We start from the raw sequence: 18,524 nt of genomic DNA, 5'->3' as shown, positions 1-18,524 counted from the left end.
AGCTTTTATATAACTATTTTATAGATAACATTTCACATTTTATAGAAAATTGTTATTATTTCTTCTCTACCATCAATTAATTAAACGTTATGACATCAGTCTTATATCATTGAGATATTTAAAGATTCTCTTAATAACTAAACTTTAAGTTAAAAAAATTTTCTATTAAATTTAGTATTATCTAATCATATTCTTAATTCTTAATAAATTGCTTTCATAATTATTTTTTAGCTCAATTATTTATCTTAAAAATCTATCAAATTTTCATATTTGCACGTTAAGCAAAAATTATTTCAATTATTTTTGACTTGCATAGTATTTGTTGTTGAACGCTTTATATATCGATCAAGCTAAAACTGCTTACATTTGCATTTTATAATCAATATTTTTAAATATTGATAAAAGATTAAAAAAGAAATTGTTTTTCTCTTAATACGCGACAAAGGAAAGTACCATTGCTGGAGGAGAGGCGAAGAATGAATAATGACAATGATGTCATTACGTGAAATGAATTAAGAAAGAGAGAGAAATAGATAGAGAAAGAGAACGACGGCAGAAATCGTTAAGCGCGAGAGAAAAAGAGACGAAGAGGAAAGAGCGAAACTCCCCCTCTCCTTACTCCGAGATCCGAAGAAGAAAAAGACGCATTTATATAAGAACGTACGTAGACCGTGTCTCTCGACGGTCTTGACAAGTTGTCGCCGAAGATTATCTGTTCAGCTTCTTACCTCTCCGCTTTTTCGATCGACATTCGTCTCGCGATTCTTTTTAGAAATAAAAATCGCGCTGTACTGTAATCAGCGTGGTGCAGTAATCAAGATGCTGCACAGATTCACGGTGCTCGCGATCTTCGCGGTGGCGGCCGTATCCGCTACGAGTCCGCCACGAATGTGTAAGTATTTCACAAAACTTTGACAAAATCGATTCACAAAAATATAAAAATCGTTTATCGGAAAATAAATATAAAGATTTATAAAAATCTTATCTTTGCAAAGCATAATAAAGACTATTTTATATTTTTATGATTCATCGATAAAACTGAAATGAATAAATTACAACGGTTTAATATAGCAATTTCACCATTTTAATTCTCATGATTCTAAATTTAAAATTTCGAGTCTAATCTCAAATATCTATCTTCAAGTAAATTCAAAAGTGCATCTAATAAAAATCATTTATTGAATCATTAACTCGATTCTTTATTTATTATTATGCGCGCAGTCACGATGTGCATCCCGGAGAAATACGCGAAGGAATGTGCGAAGATGATAGAGGACTCAGCCAGCAAAGGATACCCGATATCGTGCATTTCCGGACGCGATCGATACGATTGCATCGAGAGGGTTGGCAAGAAGGAAGCGGATATTGTCGCCGTAGATCCTGAAGATATGTATCTCGCAGCGAAGAATAAATTAGCTGAAAAAGCTGGATACAGTGTCATTGAACAGGTAATATCAGATAACTGAGTTATCCAAAAATTAGATTTCTAATAAATGTAATAGAATTTATAGTCAAAAGAAACTTAAAAATATTATTTATAAAATAAGAAAGATATAATTATAGAAAAAAACAACTAGAATAATTAAATAAAAATTTTAAGGATTTTAGAGATATTATTTTCAATCTATCTTGGAAAAATTTTAGATTATCATCCGCTGATTTAAAACGTACATATTTTATGCTCTTTCGAAAATAGGATATAGTATTTACGATCAAATAAATTTTCAAGCAGAATGAATAATATATGACATGAATTTCTTCTCTTTGCGTTTGTACTATCAGGTCAGGACAAAGGAGGAACCCGACGCGACATATCGTTACGAGGCAGTAGCCGTAATACACAAGGATCTGGACATTCACAATGTTCAGGGCCTGAGGGGTCTCAAGTCCTGCCATACAGGTGTGGGTCGTAATGTCGGTTACAAGATTCCAATCACGAAGCTAACCGCTATGGGCGTGTTGACCGATATCAACAACCCGGAATATTCCGCCCGCGAAAATGAGCTTCGCGCTCTGAGCACGTTCTTCGACAAAGGTTGTCTGGTGGGCAAGTGGTCGCCCGATCCAGCGATCAATCAGAGACTCAGTAAGTGATGGCAATCTAAAGAACTTGCGTCGATTATGTCATATAAGCGAACTGCCAGTAAACAGTATTGTTAGCTGCGCGCATACAAAGATGCACTATTATTTTTTCTATTTTTCAGAGGAGACGTACAGCAACATGTGCGTCCTTTGCGAGAAACCAGACGTGTGCGATTATCCAGACATATATTCCGGATACAAGGGCGCGTTGCGCTGTCTAGCTCACAACGGCGGGCAGGTTGCATGGACGAAAGTCATCTACGTGAAACGCTTCTTTGGTTTGCCCGTCGGAGTCACCCCGGCGACGCCGACGCGCGAGAATCCAGCCGACTTCCGATATTTCTGTCCGGATGGTAGCAAAGTGCCCATCGACGCCCATACGAAACCGTGCACATGGGCTGCCCGACCATGGCAGGGATACATGACCAATGGGGATGACGCAAATAACGTGGAAGCTATTCAGAGAGTGAGATTTGTTTCTTAAGAGATTATGTATCTGATGATTTATTGAAATAAGGATAGCACTTTGCGAAAAAATTATTTTAAATTAATAATTTAAAGATATAATATTTTCATCTAAACATGATTTAAATATAATAAGTGAAGTAAAAAATTAATTATATATTGTTACAAAAATTTACCATTCTAATAAATATGACAGGTGGGTCATTTATCGCTTATTTCATTAAAAATTACACTGGAACAATTACAATGGAAGATTTAATATAAACGATTTCCTTTGTACGACATCGATATTTTTTAATCGAGATCGTAATTTAATTTTTAAACGTTTCAGGAACTAACACAATTGGGCCAGCTTGGAGAGAATGAGAAAGCAGATTGGTGGAAGGATCTTTTGCTGCTCAACGAGAAGACCTTGGCTGTCGCCGCACCGCCAGTATCACCGGAAGAGCATCTGAAAAGCGCAAAATATATGGATGTAATCGAAAGAAATTTCGGAGCGCCAGAGAGGGACGCTCGTTGGTGCGTTTGGAGTCAAAGTGCATTAGACAAGTGCCGCAGTCTCGCCAGAGCTGCGTTCTCCAGGTACATACATACATAATTGCACATGAAAGGTATCAATGTTTTCAATCAGACAATTCAAAAAGAATTTTGCTTTAAAACAAATTTAATTTATTATTATTATTTACTTTTATCGGGATATAATAACATAAAAGTTAAGCAAATTTTGTCAGTTACGTCTCAAAGATATGTAAAGATAGGTGACGAAATCATGATTCTATCTTAATGAAAATTCTTTAGATTTAATTATCATACACACAAGATATTTGTTGTTGACGAAAAGATGCAGACGCTTATATTACATTATGTTATAAACTATATAGGGATGCCAGACCCAGATTTGATTGCATACTGGAAAAGGACGAGATTGCTTGCTTGAAGGCCGTCAGGGATAATGGAGCAGACATAACTATAATTGACGGCGGATCGGTGAAACTCGCAATCAACAATTATAACGCGAAACCAATCGTCAGTGAGGCTTATGGCGAGGGATCGACGCAATTCAACGAGAGACCGGCAGTCGCTGTTGTTAAGAGTGGTTCTTCCATAAGTTCATTAGGTATACGAGTCTGCGTATTTAAAATGCAAACATTCTACATTGAAGTAAAATCCTACATCTGTTCTAAAAGTATTAAAATATATTATATTCTGAAAAAGAAAGTGAATGAGAGCTTAGTTAAAACTGAGATACTAAATTAATATTAAAAGATATCAACACATATTTTTATAAACTAAAATTTAAAAATAAAGTGAATTTCGAATTAAAGAAAGCTTTTAAAAAGAACTAAAAAGTCCAAAAGAATTTTTACTTGCAAGTTTTTGTTGTAAATTATGAATTGTGTCAATGATTTCCTGTTACAGGCGATCTCAGAGGCAAAAAATCTTGTCACAGTGGCTACGTGGGTGATTTTGCTGGTTACTCCGCACCGGCCCACATTCTCAAACAAAAAGGGCTTATTAACGAACCGGAAGAAATAGATACCTTCTTCTCCGAATCTTGTGCACCTGGCGCACCTCTCAATTCCAAGTCTTGTCAATTGTGCGTCGGCAATATCGAATCTGGTGACGATCAAGTGAAAGAAGCCACGAAATGCAGACCGACGAATGTTGAACATTACAATGGCGGAAAAGGAGCACTTAGGTAATTTTGTATAGTTTATTCATCGATAGGGCACATATTTCTCAACTACATTGTACAAATAAGTTTAATATATGATCTTCTCCCATTATTATAAAGAATAAAATTAATTATACGAAATAATACGGTTCTTTTTTATAATTCGATAATAAAAATATGTATCTTACATTTAAAATGTTATATTACCTTTTAAGAATTTAATTTGCATCTTCTTCCCCAGGTGTTTGAAAGATGGCAAGGGAGATGTTGCGTTCCTACCTTTGACGGCTTTGCAACAGCTCGGTAAATACAATTTTAATTAAATAAATTTAATTTAATTATATTTATCATTTCATAAATATATATCATATTTTAGATAATGAGAAAGATGGTGCAGGGAAACGTGAAGATTACGTCTTGCTTTGTCCGAATGGTAGTTCATTCCAAGCGCCCATCAATGAATGGGAGCGTTGTAACTTAGGATTAGAGCCACCAAAGATAATCGTCAGTTCGGCAGAAAAAGGCCCAAACGCCTTGGAAGAGTTGAAACACGGCATTTTGGCCGCGAGCACCTTATATTCGAACCAACCGGATTTGCTGCGTCTTTTCGGCGCTTGGGATGACAAACGCAACATATTGTTCAAGGTAAGAAGATTATCATTTCCTCTATTTGATTAAATTTAATCAGTAGTTTTCTAGTTAGATTATTTTTTATTCATATTAACTGTAGAAAGCCAGATATTAAATATTGTAGTATTATTATAAATAGCATTTATATAAATATATTAATTTATTAAGCAGAAATATAATGTAAAGATTTTAATTGATTAACTATAAATTCATATAATATTATAAACAATTAATTTATACATTTTTCTCATAAACAATATTTTCACTCAAATCAGATGATTGCATAGAATTTTAATTTAAAAAGATTGTTCAACTATATATTTTTTAAGTAAGAAATATTGTATCCTTTTTAGGATAACGTGAAAGAATTAATATCCATCGATAACAAATTGGACAAATGGGACACTTGGGCAAATATTCAACAAGACTATGGCAATCATTAAATCATTTCGTACCCGAGAATTTATAAGAATAAAATAGCACCTGATTGCATACGATGGATGTCGTATTATGTGATATTGCTTCTACTATTATTGCTGAAAAATTATCTTTATTAAGTCATATATCAATAACTTATCAAAAGGACTGTTAGATAAATAAATAGTTAATAACTTCGTTGTTTACGTATATTGCCGCGACAAAGATTACGGCATTTCAATATCAATATAAGAAACTATAATTTTCTTAAAAGAATTTTCGATATTAAAAATATATAATTTTCCGAGCATACAACGTGTATTATTTTATATATATCCTACTCTCTTCTCATTATATAATTTTATAACATCTTTTAAAAATAAATATTAGAAATAGTAGTAACCTTCGTCTATTTTTGTATGTACACGCACTTTAAAAATTATTCAAGATAATCATGTTAAGTGATTCATCTTCTGTACTAAAATAAATTTTCTATATACATATATTTTATTCTTAATATATATTCTACTCTATTATACTCTTATGTTAGAGGAACGGAAGAATATTAAAAAAATGAATAAGTAAAATATGTTAACAATGTTACACAAAAGAGGCATATCTTGCAATTTGCATTTTTTTTAATATTTTATTTATTCGCGCGTAGATTTCATTTTCTGATTCATTGGTCTCTTTAACATATAGGTAAATAAAATGGATGAGATACATGTTCAAGATACAACAAAATTTATTTTATTAAATAAAATTCTTTATATTAAACAAAATTCTCTTATAAAAATCTTTTATACATTAAAAATCTTTTATACATTTATACAATCAACATTATAAAAAATTAGTTTAACAATATAAAATTTTTTTAAACAAACAGAATAATGTATATTATAATTTTATTTCTTTAAAAGGTAAACACTTTCGAGATTTTTCTTCATAATCATCTATATTCTATTAAATACAAAATTATTTATATAAATATATATATATATATATATATATATATATATATATATGTATATACATATACAAATATATGTTCTCCTTAGATAAATTTATTTATTGATTTTTTGATAATTTTACTTTACTTCTATACGTACCGAATGTAAATGTAAAAATTTTCTTACTTTTATACATACCAAATGGGAAAATTAATATAAGAATTGATATTAAGTATCTCATATTTAATATACTTATATTAACTAATTAATATATTTAATATTATAATACTATTATAATTAATTATATACTATTAATTATAATACTATTATAACTATTATAATTAATATATTATAATTAATAATTAATGCATAATAATTATTAATTAATATATATATATATATATATAATACTGATATTAATTATCTTATATTAATATTAATCAGTTAATATCAATTCTTTATATTAATTTTCACATTTGGTATGTATAAAAGTAAGAAAATAAAATATTATCAAAAAATTAATAAATAAATTTATTTGAGAAAAAATATATTTACATATATACATAGACACACACATATATTGTATGTATATATATATATATATATATATATATATATATATATAATATTTTGTATTTAAAAGAACAAAGATGGTTATGGAAAGAACCTCGAAATTGTTTCTATTTTTTAAATAAATAAAATTATAATATTATATTTATATTTATATATCTTATATTTATATGTAGTATCAAATTTAATATCATGTAATTTAATATATACAATTTAATATCTTAATCTTTCATGAAAGAAGCTTGTATTACATTTTATTCATCATTACATATAATTTTTTCATTTTATCGAGAAGAAAATTGGAAACTCTTCCGCGTTTACTACGCAAATATTTTTTATATACAATATTCGAACCAAATTTATCAGATTCTAGAGTTTGTTGTATTATATTCTGTTTCGTAAAACTCATCGCCATCTCTTCCCATCTAAACAGATATTTTCCGAATTAATCCAAAAATTTTGTGAAATTTAAAGTTAATTCTTTTAGATGACGTATTACAAAATATTTTCTAGATTATAAAAATAATAGACACTAAAACATATATTTTTCTTATCACGTAATAAACTAGACTATTAAACATTAAGTGCTCGTGAATTAAGGATTCCTTACACATTCCTTTCTCTTGTTCTTTTATAATGTATAAAAATATAAAGCCTTTACCGTTTCAGAAAGATACAACTAATCTGTTTGGAATTAAAAAATGGTAGTTATTAATTCTCTTACTCGCTGAGTGAATATTTATGTCTCCGTAATTCGCACCATGTATTCATATTAATATTATCAGAATATATGCAACAAAGTGATATTTCAGCCGCAGCAATGGCCAGAACACGTACTGGCCTATCACATAAATTTTCATTTAACATAGATATATCAAGCTATAACGTAAAAAAGAGATTGTTTATTTGCGTAGAACTTATCATACTAAAAATTAAATCGTATATATAAGAGAGAGATTTACTATTTATATCTATTCTCTTACCAAATAACTACCACAGAAATAAATGGGTGGAATATCGTTTGAATTAATATTATGCTTTTTATCTTGTATCATTTCCAATATATAATAGACAAGCAATGAGAAGGGATCGGCAAATCTTAAATTAAAATTAACAGCTGATATAATCTTCATCTCATACATTAATAAATCTTTTTCTTGGCCTATATATAAATCTTTCGCCATTTGCACTATCGTAGTCGCCTAAAAAAATAAAATATAATACACATTTATATTTTAAAACTGCAATATATTATTTTATTTATTTAATATTATAATAGTATATAACCCCTTTTTAATTATTTCTCCGGATAAAAAATTCTATTACCGATGGTATTTTATAACTAGTTAATTCTCGCTTGAGAGTTATCCAAAGACATGTCAAAGCCATTAACTGTATGTTATCTGTTTCTATCAAAATTCTGTCAACAGCGAGATCGAATAGTTTGACAGTTTGATAAATAATATTTGATGAATATTGATAGTGTATCTAAAAAGTGTGATAATTGTAAACAATTAAAAATAGAGTTCAGTGTATAATTTAAATTTATTTCTTCTTTCAACACATCGTTATGACAAGAATATATTTCATATTATTGTTGTATTTATTATTGATAAGTATTAAAAATAATAATATTAAAATAGTATAATAATAATAATATTAAAAATAAATTTTTATACACTTATAATTATAACAAAATATGATAATAAATATGAAATATATTTATTAAAATCATACCATTTCAGTTTTTGATTTATATAAATGTTAGTTATTTATATTTGTAATTAAGAAAGAAAGAGAGAGAAGAGAAGAGTCACACACACATTATACTTACTCCAAGACGAATCAAATATCCTACAATGATTCTTCTTTGATCTGCGTTTACATTCTGCTTCAAAAAATGAAAAGACAATTTAGGAGTATTGCTCTCTCTTTCATGTTCTACATATGGCACTGCATCCAAATAATCATATTCGTATGGATGAAAATCTTCGAAATCTTCCTTTTTGGTCGATAATTTGTTATCATGCGCCGCTTCACGTTTCAAATAACGTACCTTTTTAACAAACATTTTTTTAAATGCTACATATATCGAGCAAATGATTTAAAATTACGATCTAATTTGCTTTACAGTTCTTACATATACATACACAACAGTCTATAAATCTGTTTTGAAAAATTGATACACATATTAAATTTATTTTGTATTAACATATTAATAATAACATATATAAAAATATTGATGCATATTTCCATTACCTTTGTCGGAGTTATTGATGGGACCAAAGAACCATCTAGAGGTGTTATGGAAATCATAAGACTGGCTTCAAATCCAGTGTTTAATTGATTATCTCGTTTATCATATTCAACAATATTGCTTGTGCTAAAAAAATGTTTGTAATAATTCAACGTAGCGCAAAGTAACTTTTCAATTATTCTACGGTCGGAATCTATAATGATTCATAGAGATGATTGTTGTGATAATATGATGATACTTAATTAATAATTAAATATTTAATATAATATTAATAATAGATCAATTTTTTACAATTAAATGATATCTACTTTATTTCTATAAATTGTCTTTTTATTACCTTGTATTAATATTAACTCGTGTATTTAATAAATTATTATCTTGCAAAATTGACACGATTTCGACGTTTGGTAAATGTTGGATTATAGATGTCTTGATCTTTTCATTCTGCTTAAACATCCGATCTATTTTCTGTGGATGATTTAATGATTTTTGAGGCAGACTTTTGGTACGTTCAGAACTCTTTCGTAGTTTGATTTTATTATGGGTTTTTTCTACATTTATATTAGGATATTTGGCCGCCAAATTCTTAGGCACAGTACCAGCTAAAAAGATCGCGCGAGTGAAAAAAATTTTTTGATAATATTTATAATATTTATAATACATATTTATGAATTCTTTGCTTTCAAAGCAAGATCTGGATAGAAAATACAATCGATTAATATAGTTACAATAAATATTCTCAAGATACTAACTATTTGATTTCCTCATCTTATTTTTCCACATTTCAATACTTGTAAATGTTCGTTTTTTAACTTCGACTGAGAGATGTTTAGTTTTGGAAATCTGTGCACGTTGCGATTCTGTTCCGACGCATTGTGCATCCTGCAGCAATGTTTTTCTACTTTCAGAGCGAGATCTAGACAGGAAACAAATAAATGTAATATACGAAATGTTTCTTAATTACTCGTATATCAATATTAAATCTAAAATTTAATAGAAATACAAAACAAGAAAATTTTATATAAGAGAATATGATATAACTATAGATTGTTTGAACTCTTTATTTCTTTATTATAGAAAAAATTATAAAAAATGTTTTAAATATTTTTCACTTTTTTAAACAAAATATATAATATTTATTTTTATCATTTTCAATCAAGAAGCGATTGAAATATTGGTAAATGATATTAGTGTAAAAGATCAAAACTTTCTTAAGTATATATTATAAGAAACAAATATATAAGAATATTCTCTAATTCTTTGTAATTTGTTATAAAATAAAATTTCAACAATTTATATAATAATTATAATATTTTTTGCATTTTTATTTCCGTGCATATAATACTTTTCTATTTTTTTAAATAAAATAATAAATTTAAAAATCATATCTTGTACATTAATTTAAAAAAAAATTACTTATATGCAAAATTACCTTTGAAATAATTTGCTGTTCATGTCCTTCTTATCTGAAGAAACTTTGTTTCGGCAGTTGCTTAAAGAACGCGCTCTACAAAAAAGTAAATCTTTTTTCTTCTACAGGACATACATAAACTTATCAAAACTTTATTATATTTATTTATATTTTGTTTAAACATTATACACATCAATCTGATGTGTCTTTAATATTTCTATATATATATATATATCTCTCTCAATTTTTAATTTAAAAGTATAAATTTTTCATGGAAATAAGGAAAAAAAAAATTAAATTTAATGATCCTTACACACCTACATAAAACAGTTGTACGTAATGTATCTCTTTGCAAGCGCGGGCGTGATCTTGAATTTTCTTCATTATCGTAATGAATTTTAAATTTGGTTTCACCCAGGAAAGGTTTTTGCGCTGGAGGATTTGAAAGAGAATTCTTCACTTTTAACGATAATCTTTTGTTAATTTTACAGCCGTTCTTATCTTTAGCAAGACTGTTACTTTTTTGTACTTCCATATTCTCTTTATTTATAGACACGCGGTCTTTTACAGTTAATTCCTTGCGATTTTGCGCCCGAGGAATATTTATTGACATGATCTAATATTATTTAAATATATATTATTTATTATATATATAAGCTACATATCTATTTTACACACACACCCACACACACATATACGTATACGCATTCACATTCACACTCACATTCATACACAAATATATATCTAATATAATTAAGTACTTCGATTAATAATGAGGAAAACTGTTTTCACAAATTATATTCACACACTATATTCACAAAGATATGAATTTGAATAAATAAGATATTGGATGATTTTAATTTGACATGTGCGCGTTATTTCTCCGGAATTTTGAACGCAACTGCCAGAATATATATATAATCGACATTCTACGGTCTGTGTGTTTTTGCGCTAGACATCTATTCGTCCTACTGTGTATAATCATATACATATTATAAACACGAAACCACAAACATCAGAACATAATATGATGAATTAAAATCGTAGAAATATAATCTGCATACTATTTATTCTCTGTGAGAATTATTATATTGAAACTAAAAATATTAAAAATTTGATATAGAATAATATTTCAATAAAATATATTATATTTGTAAATATATATTGCATTAAAATATTATATTCTATATCTAATTTTTAATATTTTTTTCAGTTTTGATATAATAATAATCAGAAAGAATAAACAGCATGCAGATTATATTTCTGATTTTCAATCGTCTCATGTTTTAACGTTTGTGATTATTATCACACGATTAATTATTTACATTATTAGATGCTGTATGTTAAAAGGCTAAAATCGGCAGATCATACATATATATATTAGACAATTTTTTATAGAAGATCTATTATATTTTATTAAGCAAAATATATCATGCCATAACAGCATACGCTATGTATGTACATATATTCTCTATTTATTTTTTTAATTGTGTTTTCGATTGTGATTTATCGATTGTGGTGTTTTTCGATTCTGATTTATCGATTTTAAACTTGATCCGTTTGAAAAAATTTTTATAAATGAAATATTCTATAATATAAACGAGATAACTGATGAACAAAGCGATAACTATGAGAAGCAGCAATGGCATTATATCACCAATCTCGACTGATTTCCACGATGATGCTGACTGCAATCGATAACAAGTGTATTAAATTAAAAATACAAATGTACAATATATCGAGCCATTTATTATAAATATAATTAATAATTTTCTGCGATATTTATTGCCTTACTATTTTACTATTTATTGTATTATTTATACTCACTGTGCCTAACTGGACCGACCATTGCGTTTCCAGTAATCGCTGTAAAACTCCACTGTCCCTCAATAGCAGAATACTACAATAATATTAATAATGCGCAATTAATGAAACAAAATCATAAATAATACAAAATTCGAATGTCTAAAAAGGCTTCTTATACTTAATTTACGTTAATAACTTGATTCTCACTGTGTATTAATGATATCACGATACGGACTGTTGCGCTGAAGGGCCATGGCTATAGTAGCAGGCGTAATGACATCCAATGGCTCCAACTTGCAATTAACTCTCTGTTGCAGTATCGCTGCCATACTATCGAGTGTCACAAAAGCGTATTTATCCTCTCTGCAAACCTTCTCCAGACCTTCTACGTAACTCGTTGGCAATTTTTTTTCTTTCAATATTAGCTTACTAAATAACTGGCTCATTACTTTGTCTGTTGTATGCTGCCGTAAAAAAAATTATCATATAAATTATAAAATTCTCCATAAATAAATAGTATAAAATTCTCCATAAATAAGATTTTCATTTCTTTAGCTATATTATTCGGACAAAATGTTAAATTAAAATATGTGTTATCTTTCGCGTGACATAATCTTTTGATATAATCATATTCATACATAAAGATGACGAGCACATACATATTTAATTAATTAATAATAAGCTACTACAGAGTGTCTAAAATGTAACAACATGCTTCCTCTAAGATCCTGGTGGTAAGAAAAGAATTCACCTGAAGAAAGGCATAATAGGCCGAATTATCAACCAGGCCGCAACTGTAAGACCCATCTTTTAAGAGCCCCTCCATAGTCGTGAAAGGCATAACGAATGTCTTGACAGTAAGAAAACTAATCAAAGCAGCAGAATACGCGGCTAAGATAATGACCGCTGTTAAGTAAGTTACTAAATGCACCATTCTTATAGGATCCAGCGTAGATTGTTCCATACCTGACAAGATATTATATCTCATGATAATAATCGTATATTTTAAAAAATTACGCACAATTCTAAGATAGAACCATTTATTTGAAAAGAGAATGACGCGAAATTACCTTGACCGCAAAACGCCCCTGTGATAAAAAATAAAATTTCTGTAAATCTTGATGGTGCATTATCCTCCCGCAAATGTATGACTGCAAAAAGTTTTTGAATAAACACGATCGATACGCTGAGGATTATTATGAAAAGACCGATAACCCTCCAAATATTCACAGAGAAAGGCGCCACATAAGCATCCCATTTTATTGTGCTTGTTGATTCTGGTCTTTTAACGTACGGACGGACACTAATAATACATACACGGAATGTAAATAATTAATCATCATAAACATAAAATACCAGACTTAATGTATTTACATTAAATTTAACCTATAATAATACTGAAAACTAATTGAATTAAATAAATTGCTCTACTAATAAAAAAATACATTATATGCTCTAATTAAAAAAAATATACACTCATCCGCAAAAAAAACGGGCCACTAAATTTTAACACAATTTTTTCACATTTTTAAATAGCGATAAATCAGCAAAAAATCATCGTATCGAGATGAAACGAAGCTCAAATTAAAGCTTAAACATTTCTCTTCAAAACCAAGGAAACCAAATTTGAATTACAAAAAATTTTTTATAAAATGGCGGACGTTGAAGATAGCCTTCGAAAAATGGGAAACAAATTTTTTTTTTAAACTGTTGCATTGCTCAGGAGAATCTACACGTTAATACACAAATGTATGAGTTTTGAAGCTCATTTATTTTCTAACAAATCCATATTTTGAACAATTTTCTACGACCTTTTTTAATAAAGTTATACCGTTTTGAAGAAAATGTTGCAAAATGGGACTTTTCTTGTAAAATCTGCAATTCAACAATAAATTATCGAGAAAAACTTTTTCAATAAAAGAAATTAAAGTGTAACTTGACCCAAGATGCTCCATATGGTTGGATTTAAATCTTGTGTGAGTGCGTGCGTGTACATATGCATATGCATGTATCCTGCTCTTGGCATTATCCAGGGTCAACGACGTGGATGTGGCAGGAATTTGATCCCATGTGTGTGCGTGCGTGCGTGCGTGCGTGTGTGTGTGTGTCTGTGTCTGTGTGCGTGTTCGCGTGTGTGTGTGCGTGCGTGCGTGCGTGCGTGAGTGCGTGTGTGCGTGCGTGAGTGCGTGTGTGCGTGCGTGCGTGTGTGTGTTTAATAATGCGTATTGCCTCCTTTCGCATTTATCAATTCTTTGATTTGTTGGAGCATACTGTTAATCAAATTTCTTCCTGTTTTAAATTGTTCGATTACTCTTGCAAAGCGTTGCGGTGAAAAGGCCCATTTTGCAACATTTTCTTCAAAACGGTATAACTTTATTAAAAAAGGTCGTAGGAAATTGTTCAAAATATGGATTTGTTAGGAAATAAATGAGCTTCAAAACTCATACATTTGTCTATTAGCGTGTAGATTCTCCTGAGCAATGCAACAGTTGAAAAAAAAAATTTGTTTCTTATTTTTCGAAGGTTATCTTCAACGTCCGCCATTTTATAAAACATTTTTTGTAATTCAAATTTGGTTTTCTTGGTTTTTAAGAGAAATGTTCAAGCTTTAATTTGAGCTTTGTTTCATCTCGATACGGTGATTATTTGCTAATTTATCATTATTTGAAAATGTGAAAAAATTGTGTTAAAATTTAGTGGCCCGTTTTTTTTGCGGGTGAGTGTATATGTATATGTATATTATATTATATGCTCATATTTTTATATTATGCACAGAATGTTATGTAAAATGTCCCCGAACATCTTGAAGCTGTCTCCAAAATATTAGATTGAGACGTTTACTGCATTTAGAATATTTTATGAAATGAAAATATACTTGGTCGAGAAAATGGGTGTTGTAAAACTGACGAAGTTTAATCTCTGTTTAGTCATCATGAACTCGGTCGCCGCGAAGTCAATTTCATCATTTTTTAACATTCCTATTGCACCCGTGCAGGAGCCGTTTGGAAAACACATGCCCCACGATCCGGCTTCCTTGTATGTGAATCTGAAATAAGTGTTTAGCATATAAATGATCGATTTTTATAATTAGCTCTTAGTTAATATATTGTCACTACCTATCTTAAAAAAAAGGAATGATCAAATAATTTCAAATGACAATTCTGTAAGAACTTCACAGTGAAAGCTGTCAAAATCATGATTAAAATTATGTAAAAATTATCGATAATTTTTATCAATCAACATTAATTCTCAATAATCTCGGAAGGAGCGCAAGAAGGATGAAGAACCGCTCATGACGTCATGCTGCGTAATCTTGCTATAAAAAGAATTAGTTTGAAAAGGATGAAGACAATGACGTAACCTCCGTTCTTTAATGATATTATTAAACATTTTTATCGATCTTAAAAATAAGTGTTTAAATAACATGATGACTAATATATTTTATTTATTTTATTACTAATTATATAAATATCAATTTAATTTTTTTTTATTATGTATCAAGTCATTGATATTAATTGTGGCAATATTATATGATATACTTTTTCCAAAAAGTTTGTAATATTTTATAATAAATATAATAGAGAATATGTATAATTAGATATTATCCATTATACAACTTGAGAACATATTCGGAAAGACGTCGAAGAAGCGGTGATGGTCGAAAAAGAGAAATCTTTGAGGAAAAAGGAGCAGCTAGCGAGGAAGAATACTTTCGAAGAGAAACAGCCAGGCAATTAAAAGAGCTCAAAGAACAGCAAAAACGACGTGCGGAAGAGAAGAAAAATAAAATAGCAAACGAAAAGGATAAAACAGCGGAAAAAGACAGTGAGCAAAAGAAACGCGGTCAAGTTACAGACAAAACTACTTCAAAGAACTCTGACAAAAAATGAAAAAAGTCAAATACAATAAATAATAACCAATTATACAATGTTTATTTTTTATTAGATGTGATAAGTGATATTTTTCTTTAAAATTACCAATTCTTAATTAAATAAATTATTAATTATTGAATTTAATAATGCTTAACAAGCAGATAACATGTTTATAATCAAACATAATAAATATTTCTTTTATCTAATGGTACTTACGTGCAATTTAATTCTTCCTGCAAAAGCAAAATTATTTCGCCAAAAAAGCCATCAACCCCTATAACTTCATTCCGTTCGTTTCGACGAAACTGACTGACAGGAGGATCCTATAAATATAAAATGTTTATGTCGAAGCGAATATTATATTACTTGAGCTCAATTATATCACTCATTATTAATTTAAATATATTAATAATATTGTTTTTTTTAAGTATTAATTTAATTTTATATTATTTACTATTATGATTAAAATCTTTTTTTAGAAAAATAAAACAAGCGATCTTACCTCGAGCGACGCAACGCGTAAGTTATGGCCGAAAAGATCGTTTCTTCGTAAATATAAGCCATATGGAGGACCTTTCAAACCTTCCTTCGCATCCCATACACCAAACTGATTCGATCTCAATTCTTTATCTTTATGAACTTGATAAACTTCAGTGATGATCTCTTTGCCGGTTTCATTGATGCTGCTTTGAGCCACCATAAACTTACAATTGTATGGTATATAAATCTCGAAGAAGAAGTCCGCCAAATTGGTCTTGTTATTGAAGAAGACCAGCCAAGTAGGATAAGCCATTGTGATCCACGTAGAGACCTGCTGCATTTTGATAAGTAAACGTTCCACTTGTCGACATTTTCCCAAATTGTAAAATTTAATCAGATACCAAAAAGTAATAATTTGCGACAAAAGCTTCTGTTATAAAAGATTTTAACATGAATTTATGTAAAAGTAAAAATTTTATTGCGTTTGTTAAATTTATTTGATTTAAATATATTTATTACGACAAAAATTCAGATAAAGAAAAACTTTTTTGTATTTTTATTAACAATTGATTTTGTATAATAATGAATAAAATAATATTACTATAATGAAAATTTAAAAAGAATTCAATAAGTTTTAAAATAGTATCTTTAATTTTTCCAGATATAATTACATTCACAAAATTATTCCTTGTATTTTCATTGTCGTTTAATAGGACGAATAAAGGCCTCTTGATGTGATGATAATTTTCTCCGATCTGCAAGCAAACAAATCTTTTCTCTAGTAAAAAATAAATGTATTTTCTTTTTAGTAAGATATTAATGCTTTTGAAAAATTGTATGCAACAGATTATCCAATAACTTTATGTATTAATATATCATTATAAATATTATTTTAAAATACAATAAATCTTATCTCAATGCTTGTATGCTAGTATTTATATAATAAAAGATATAGATTATATGTATGTATGTGTATGTATATAAAAAAATAAATTTTAAGTGCTTACTCGCATTATAAGCATATGAAAATCCATGATTGCGGTATGTATGTGAAGAGTCGAACTCAGATATTTTTGAAGATGCAGCAAGCGATCAGCTTCCATAAGTCCTGCAAAGTAACAACTTTCCGTAAGCGAAAAATCGATTCTGGTAAATAAAATTTTCCATTTCTCCGTCTGCTTCTCACCCTGCGTTTCAATAGGATTCGGATTAGAATGCAGGAGTATGATGCATGTATTATTGAAGTAGGTGTGAATATCTCTGATCAAACCCTCGTATACGTAAATTGGTCTAATCAATTGACCCCATACGAGATCGAACATCACTATTATCCATATGATTAAACTTGAGATCAAGAACATATTGAACTTGTGAAACATTCTTCGTCCCACTGAAATTTAACAGATCTCACGAACCTTGACACGATCTCCACGTTTTCAGATCTAATATATTTTATCGTCGCATCAACACTGCCTTCCGCCGATCGCGACGGGAGGCAACCAATTTAGATATCAGATAATAACAGGATAATCAAGTGTCGCACGATTTTATTCGTTGCCTAGTCGATACTAAAACATAACACGATTTCGTTCGCGCCGATCGTGTTTCATCAATTGTTAGACAGAGAAACAACGGTTGTATAAATAACGATTTAACCGACGATCCGTTTTGCAGATTCGGAGCAATTGAAACGCGAGAAATTAAACGCAATTTTGTGCTTGTACGAGAAAATTTAAAAAATGGCAAGAACACGAGAAGCCGAGTAAACGAGAGATCGACTGGCAGACACATCGATTCCGCGACTCTCGAATAAATTATATGTTTGTTCTCTTCACGTATTTGCTCTCTCGTTTGTGCAAACCGGACTAGGTCGCTATTCAAACAATTCTCTGTACACGGTCGATGTACA

The 18,524-nt window shown here is 29.3% G+C and overlaps 4 protein-coding genes across 7 annotated transcripts; 2 read left to right on the top strand and 2 right to left on the bottom strand.

The window, feature by feature from the left end:
* Positions 1 to 674: 674 nt before the first annotated feature.
* On the top strand, positions 675 to 5,584 carry Tsf1 (transferrin 1). Its single transcript, XM_083094872.1, has 10 exons — positions 675 to 892; positions 1,222 to 1,448; positions 1,783 to 2,086; positions 2,205 to 2,548; positions 2,879 to 3,129; positions 3,429 to 3,664; positions 3,967 to 4,246; positions 4,464 to 4,525; positions 4,599 to 4,867; positions 5,206 to 5,584. Exons 1-10 carry the CDS (start codon positions 820 to 822, stop codon positions 5,293 to 5,295), a joined length of 2,136 nt encoding a protein of 711 aa, XP_082950998.1. The 5' UTR covers positions 675 to 819; the 3' UTR covers positions 5,296 to 5,584.
* Positions 5,585 to 7,001: 1,417 nt separating this feature from the next.
* LOC145971139 (uncharacterized) lies at positions 7,002 to 11,421 on the bottom strand. The gene is made up of 11 exons (XM_083098490.1): positions 11,219 to 11,421; positions 10,775 to 11,073; positions 10,479 to 10,553; positions 9,799 to 9,962; positions 9,384 to 9,648; positions 9,049 to 9,172; positions 8,624 to 8,845; positions 8,116 to 8,277; positions 7,773 to 7,991; positions 7,514 to 7,668; positions 7,002 to 7,214 (listed from the first exon to the last, which is right to left on the bottom strand). The coding sequence occupies exons 2-11, from the start codon at positions 11,068 to 11,070 to the stop codon at positions 7,037 to 7,039; spliced, it is 1,860 nt and encodes a 619-aa protein (XP_082954616.1). The 5' UTR covers positions 11,071 to 11,073; positions 11,219 to 11,421; the 3' UTR covers positions 7,002 to 7,036.
* A 510-nt stretch (positions 11,422 to 11,931) lies between these two features.
* LOC145971132 (putative glutamate receptor) lies at positions 11,932 to 18,230 on the bottom strand. 2 transcript variants are annotated; one of them, XM_083098468.1, is made up of 11 exons: positions 17,802 to 18,230; positions 17,623 to 17,723; positions 17,287 to 17,370; positions 16,638 to 16,949; positions 16,352 to 16,458; positions 15,139 to 15,309; positions 13,334 to 13,566; positions 13,015 to 13,229; positions 12,471 to 12,727; positions 12,285 to 12,357; positions 11,932 to 12,145 (listed from the first exon to the last, which is right to left on the bottom strand). In XM_083098468.1, the coding sequence occupies exons 1-11, from the start codon at positions 17,992 to 17,994 to the stop codon at positions 11,933 to 11,935; spliced, it is 1,959 nt and encodes a 652-aa protein (XP_082954594.1). In that variant the 5' UTR covers positions 17,995 to 18,230; the 3' UTR covers position 11,932. The 2 variants fall into 2 exon arrangements, with proteins under 2 accessions (XP_082954594.1, XP_082954602.1); XM_083098476.1 differs by having other exon boundaries at positions 16,638 to 16,946; positions 17,802 to 18,229.
* LOC145971145 (uncharacterized) lies at positions 15,426 to 17,408 on the top strand. 3 transcript variants are annotated; one of them, XR_014438780.1, is made up of 4 exons: positions 15,426 to 15,619; positions 15,862 to 16,088; positions 16,615 to 16,963; positions 17,329 to 17,408. XR_014438780.1 is itself a non-coding variant. In XM_083098508.1 (3 exons), the coding sequence occupies exons 1-3, from the start codon at positions 15,564 to 15,566 to the stop codon at positions 16,620 to 16,622; spliced, it is 291 nt and encodes a 96-aa protein (XP_082954634.1). In that variant the 5' UTR covers positions 15,426 to 15,563; the 3' UTR covers positions 16,623 to 17,052. The 3 variants fall into 3 exon arrangements, 2 of the variants coding, with proteins under 2 accessions (XP_082954634.1, XP_082954623.1); XM_083098508.1 differs by lacking the exon at positions 17,329 to 17,408 and having other exon boundaries at positions 16,615 to 17,052; XM_083098497.1 differs by lacking the exons at positions 16,615 to 16,963; positions 17,329 to 17,408 and having other exon boundaries at positions 15,862 to 16,299.
* Positions 18,231 to 18,524: the final 294 nt, after the last annotated feature.

This window comes from Camponotus vicinus, unplaced genomic scaffold, assembly GCF_025532165.1.
Source record: "Camponotus vicinus isolate PSW18456_S1 unplaced genomic scaffold, iyCamVici1.0 SCAF_1, whole genome shotgun sequence".
Classification (NCBI taxonomy): Eukaryota; Metazoa; Arthropoda; class Insecta; order Hymenoptera; family Formicidae; genus Camponotus; species Camponotus vicinus.
This window is presented reverse-complemented; position numbering and strand designations above follow the sequence as displayed.

Excerpts from the sequence above, each read along its gene's own strand:
- Tsf1 (XM_083094872.1), top strand. The coding sequence starts at position 820 with ATGCTGCACAGATTCACGGTGCTCGCGATCTTCGCGGTGGCGGCCGTA. Across the intron at positions 3,665-3,966 it reads TTCTTCCATAAGTTCATTAG|GCGATCTCAGAGGCAAAAAA; the intron begins GTATACGAGTCT and ends TTCCTGTTACAG. Across the intron at positions 4,247-4,463 it reads GGCGGAAAAGGAGCACTTAG|GTGTTTGAAAGATGGCAAGG; the intron begins GTAATTTTGTAT and ends CTTCTTCCCCAG.
- LOC145971139 (XM_083098490.1), bottom strand. The coding sequence starts at position 11,070 with ATGTCAATAAATATTCCTCGGGCGCAAAATCGCAAGGAATTAACTGTA. Across the intron at positions 9,173-9,383 it reads CGAGTTAATATTAATACAAG|CACAAGCAATATTGTTGAAT; the intron begins GTAATAAAAAGA and ends ACATTTTTTTAG. Across the intron at positions 8,278-8,623 it reads GATATTTGATTCGTCTTGGA|ATACACTATCAATATTCATC; the intron begins GTAAGTATAATG and ends CACACTTTTTAG.
- LOC145971145 (XM_083098497.1), top strand. The coding sequence starts at position 15,564 with ATGCTGCGTAATCTTGCTATAAAAAGAATTAGTTTGAAAAGGATGAAG. Across the intron at positions 15,620-15,861 it reads AAAAGGATGAAGACAATGAC|ATATTATCCATTATACAACT; the intron begins GTAACCTCCGTT and ends ATGTATAATTAG.
- LOC145971132 (XM_083098468.1), bottom strand. The coding sequence starts at position 17,994 with ATGTTTCACAAGTTCAATATGTTCTTGATCTCAAGTTTAATCATATGG. Across the intron at positions 17,724-17,801 it reads GAATCCTATTGAAACGCAGG|GACTTATGGAAGCTGATCGC; the intron begins GTGAGAAGCAGA and ends GTTACTTTGCAG. Across the intron at positions 12,146-12,284 it reads GGTCGGTCCAGTTAGGCACA|TCAGCATCATCGTGGAAATC; the intron begins GTGAGTATAAAT and ends TATCGATTGCAG.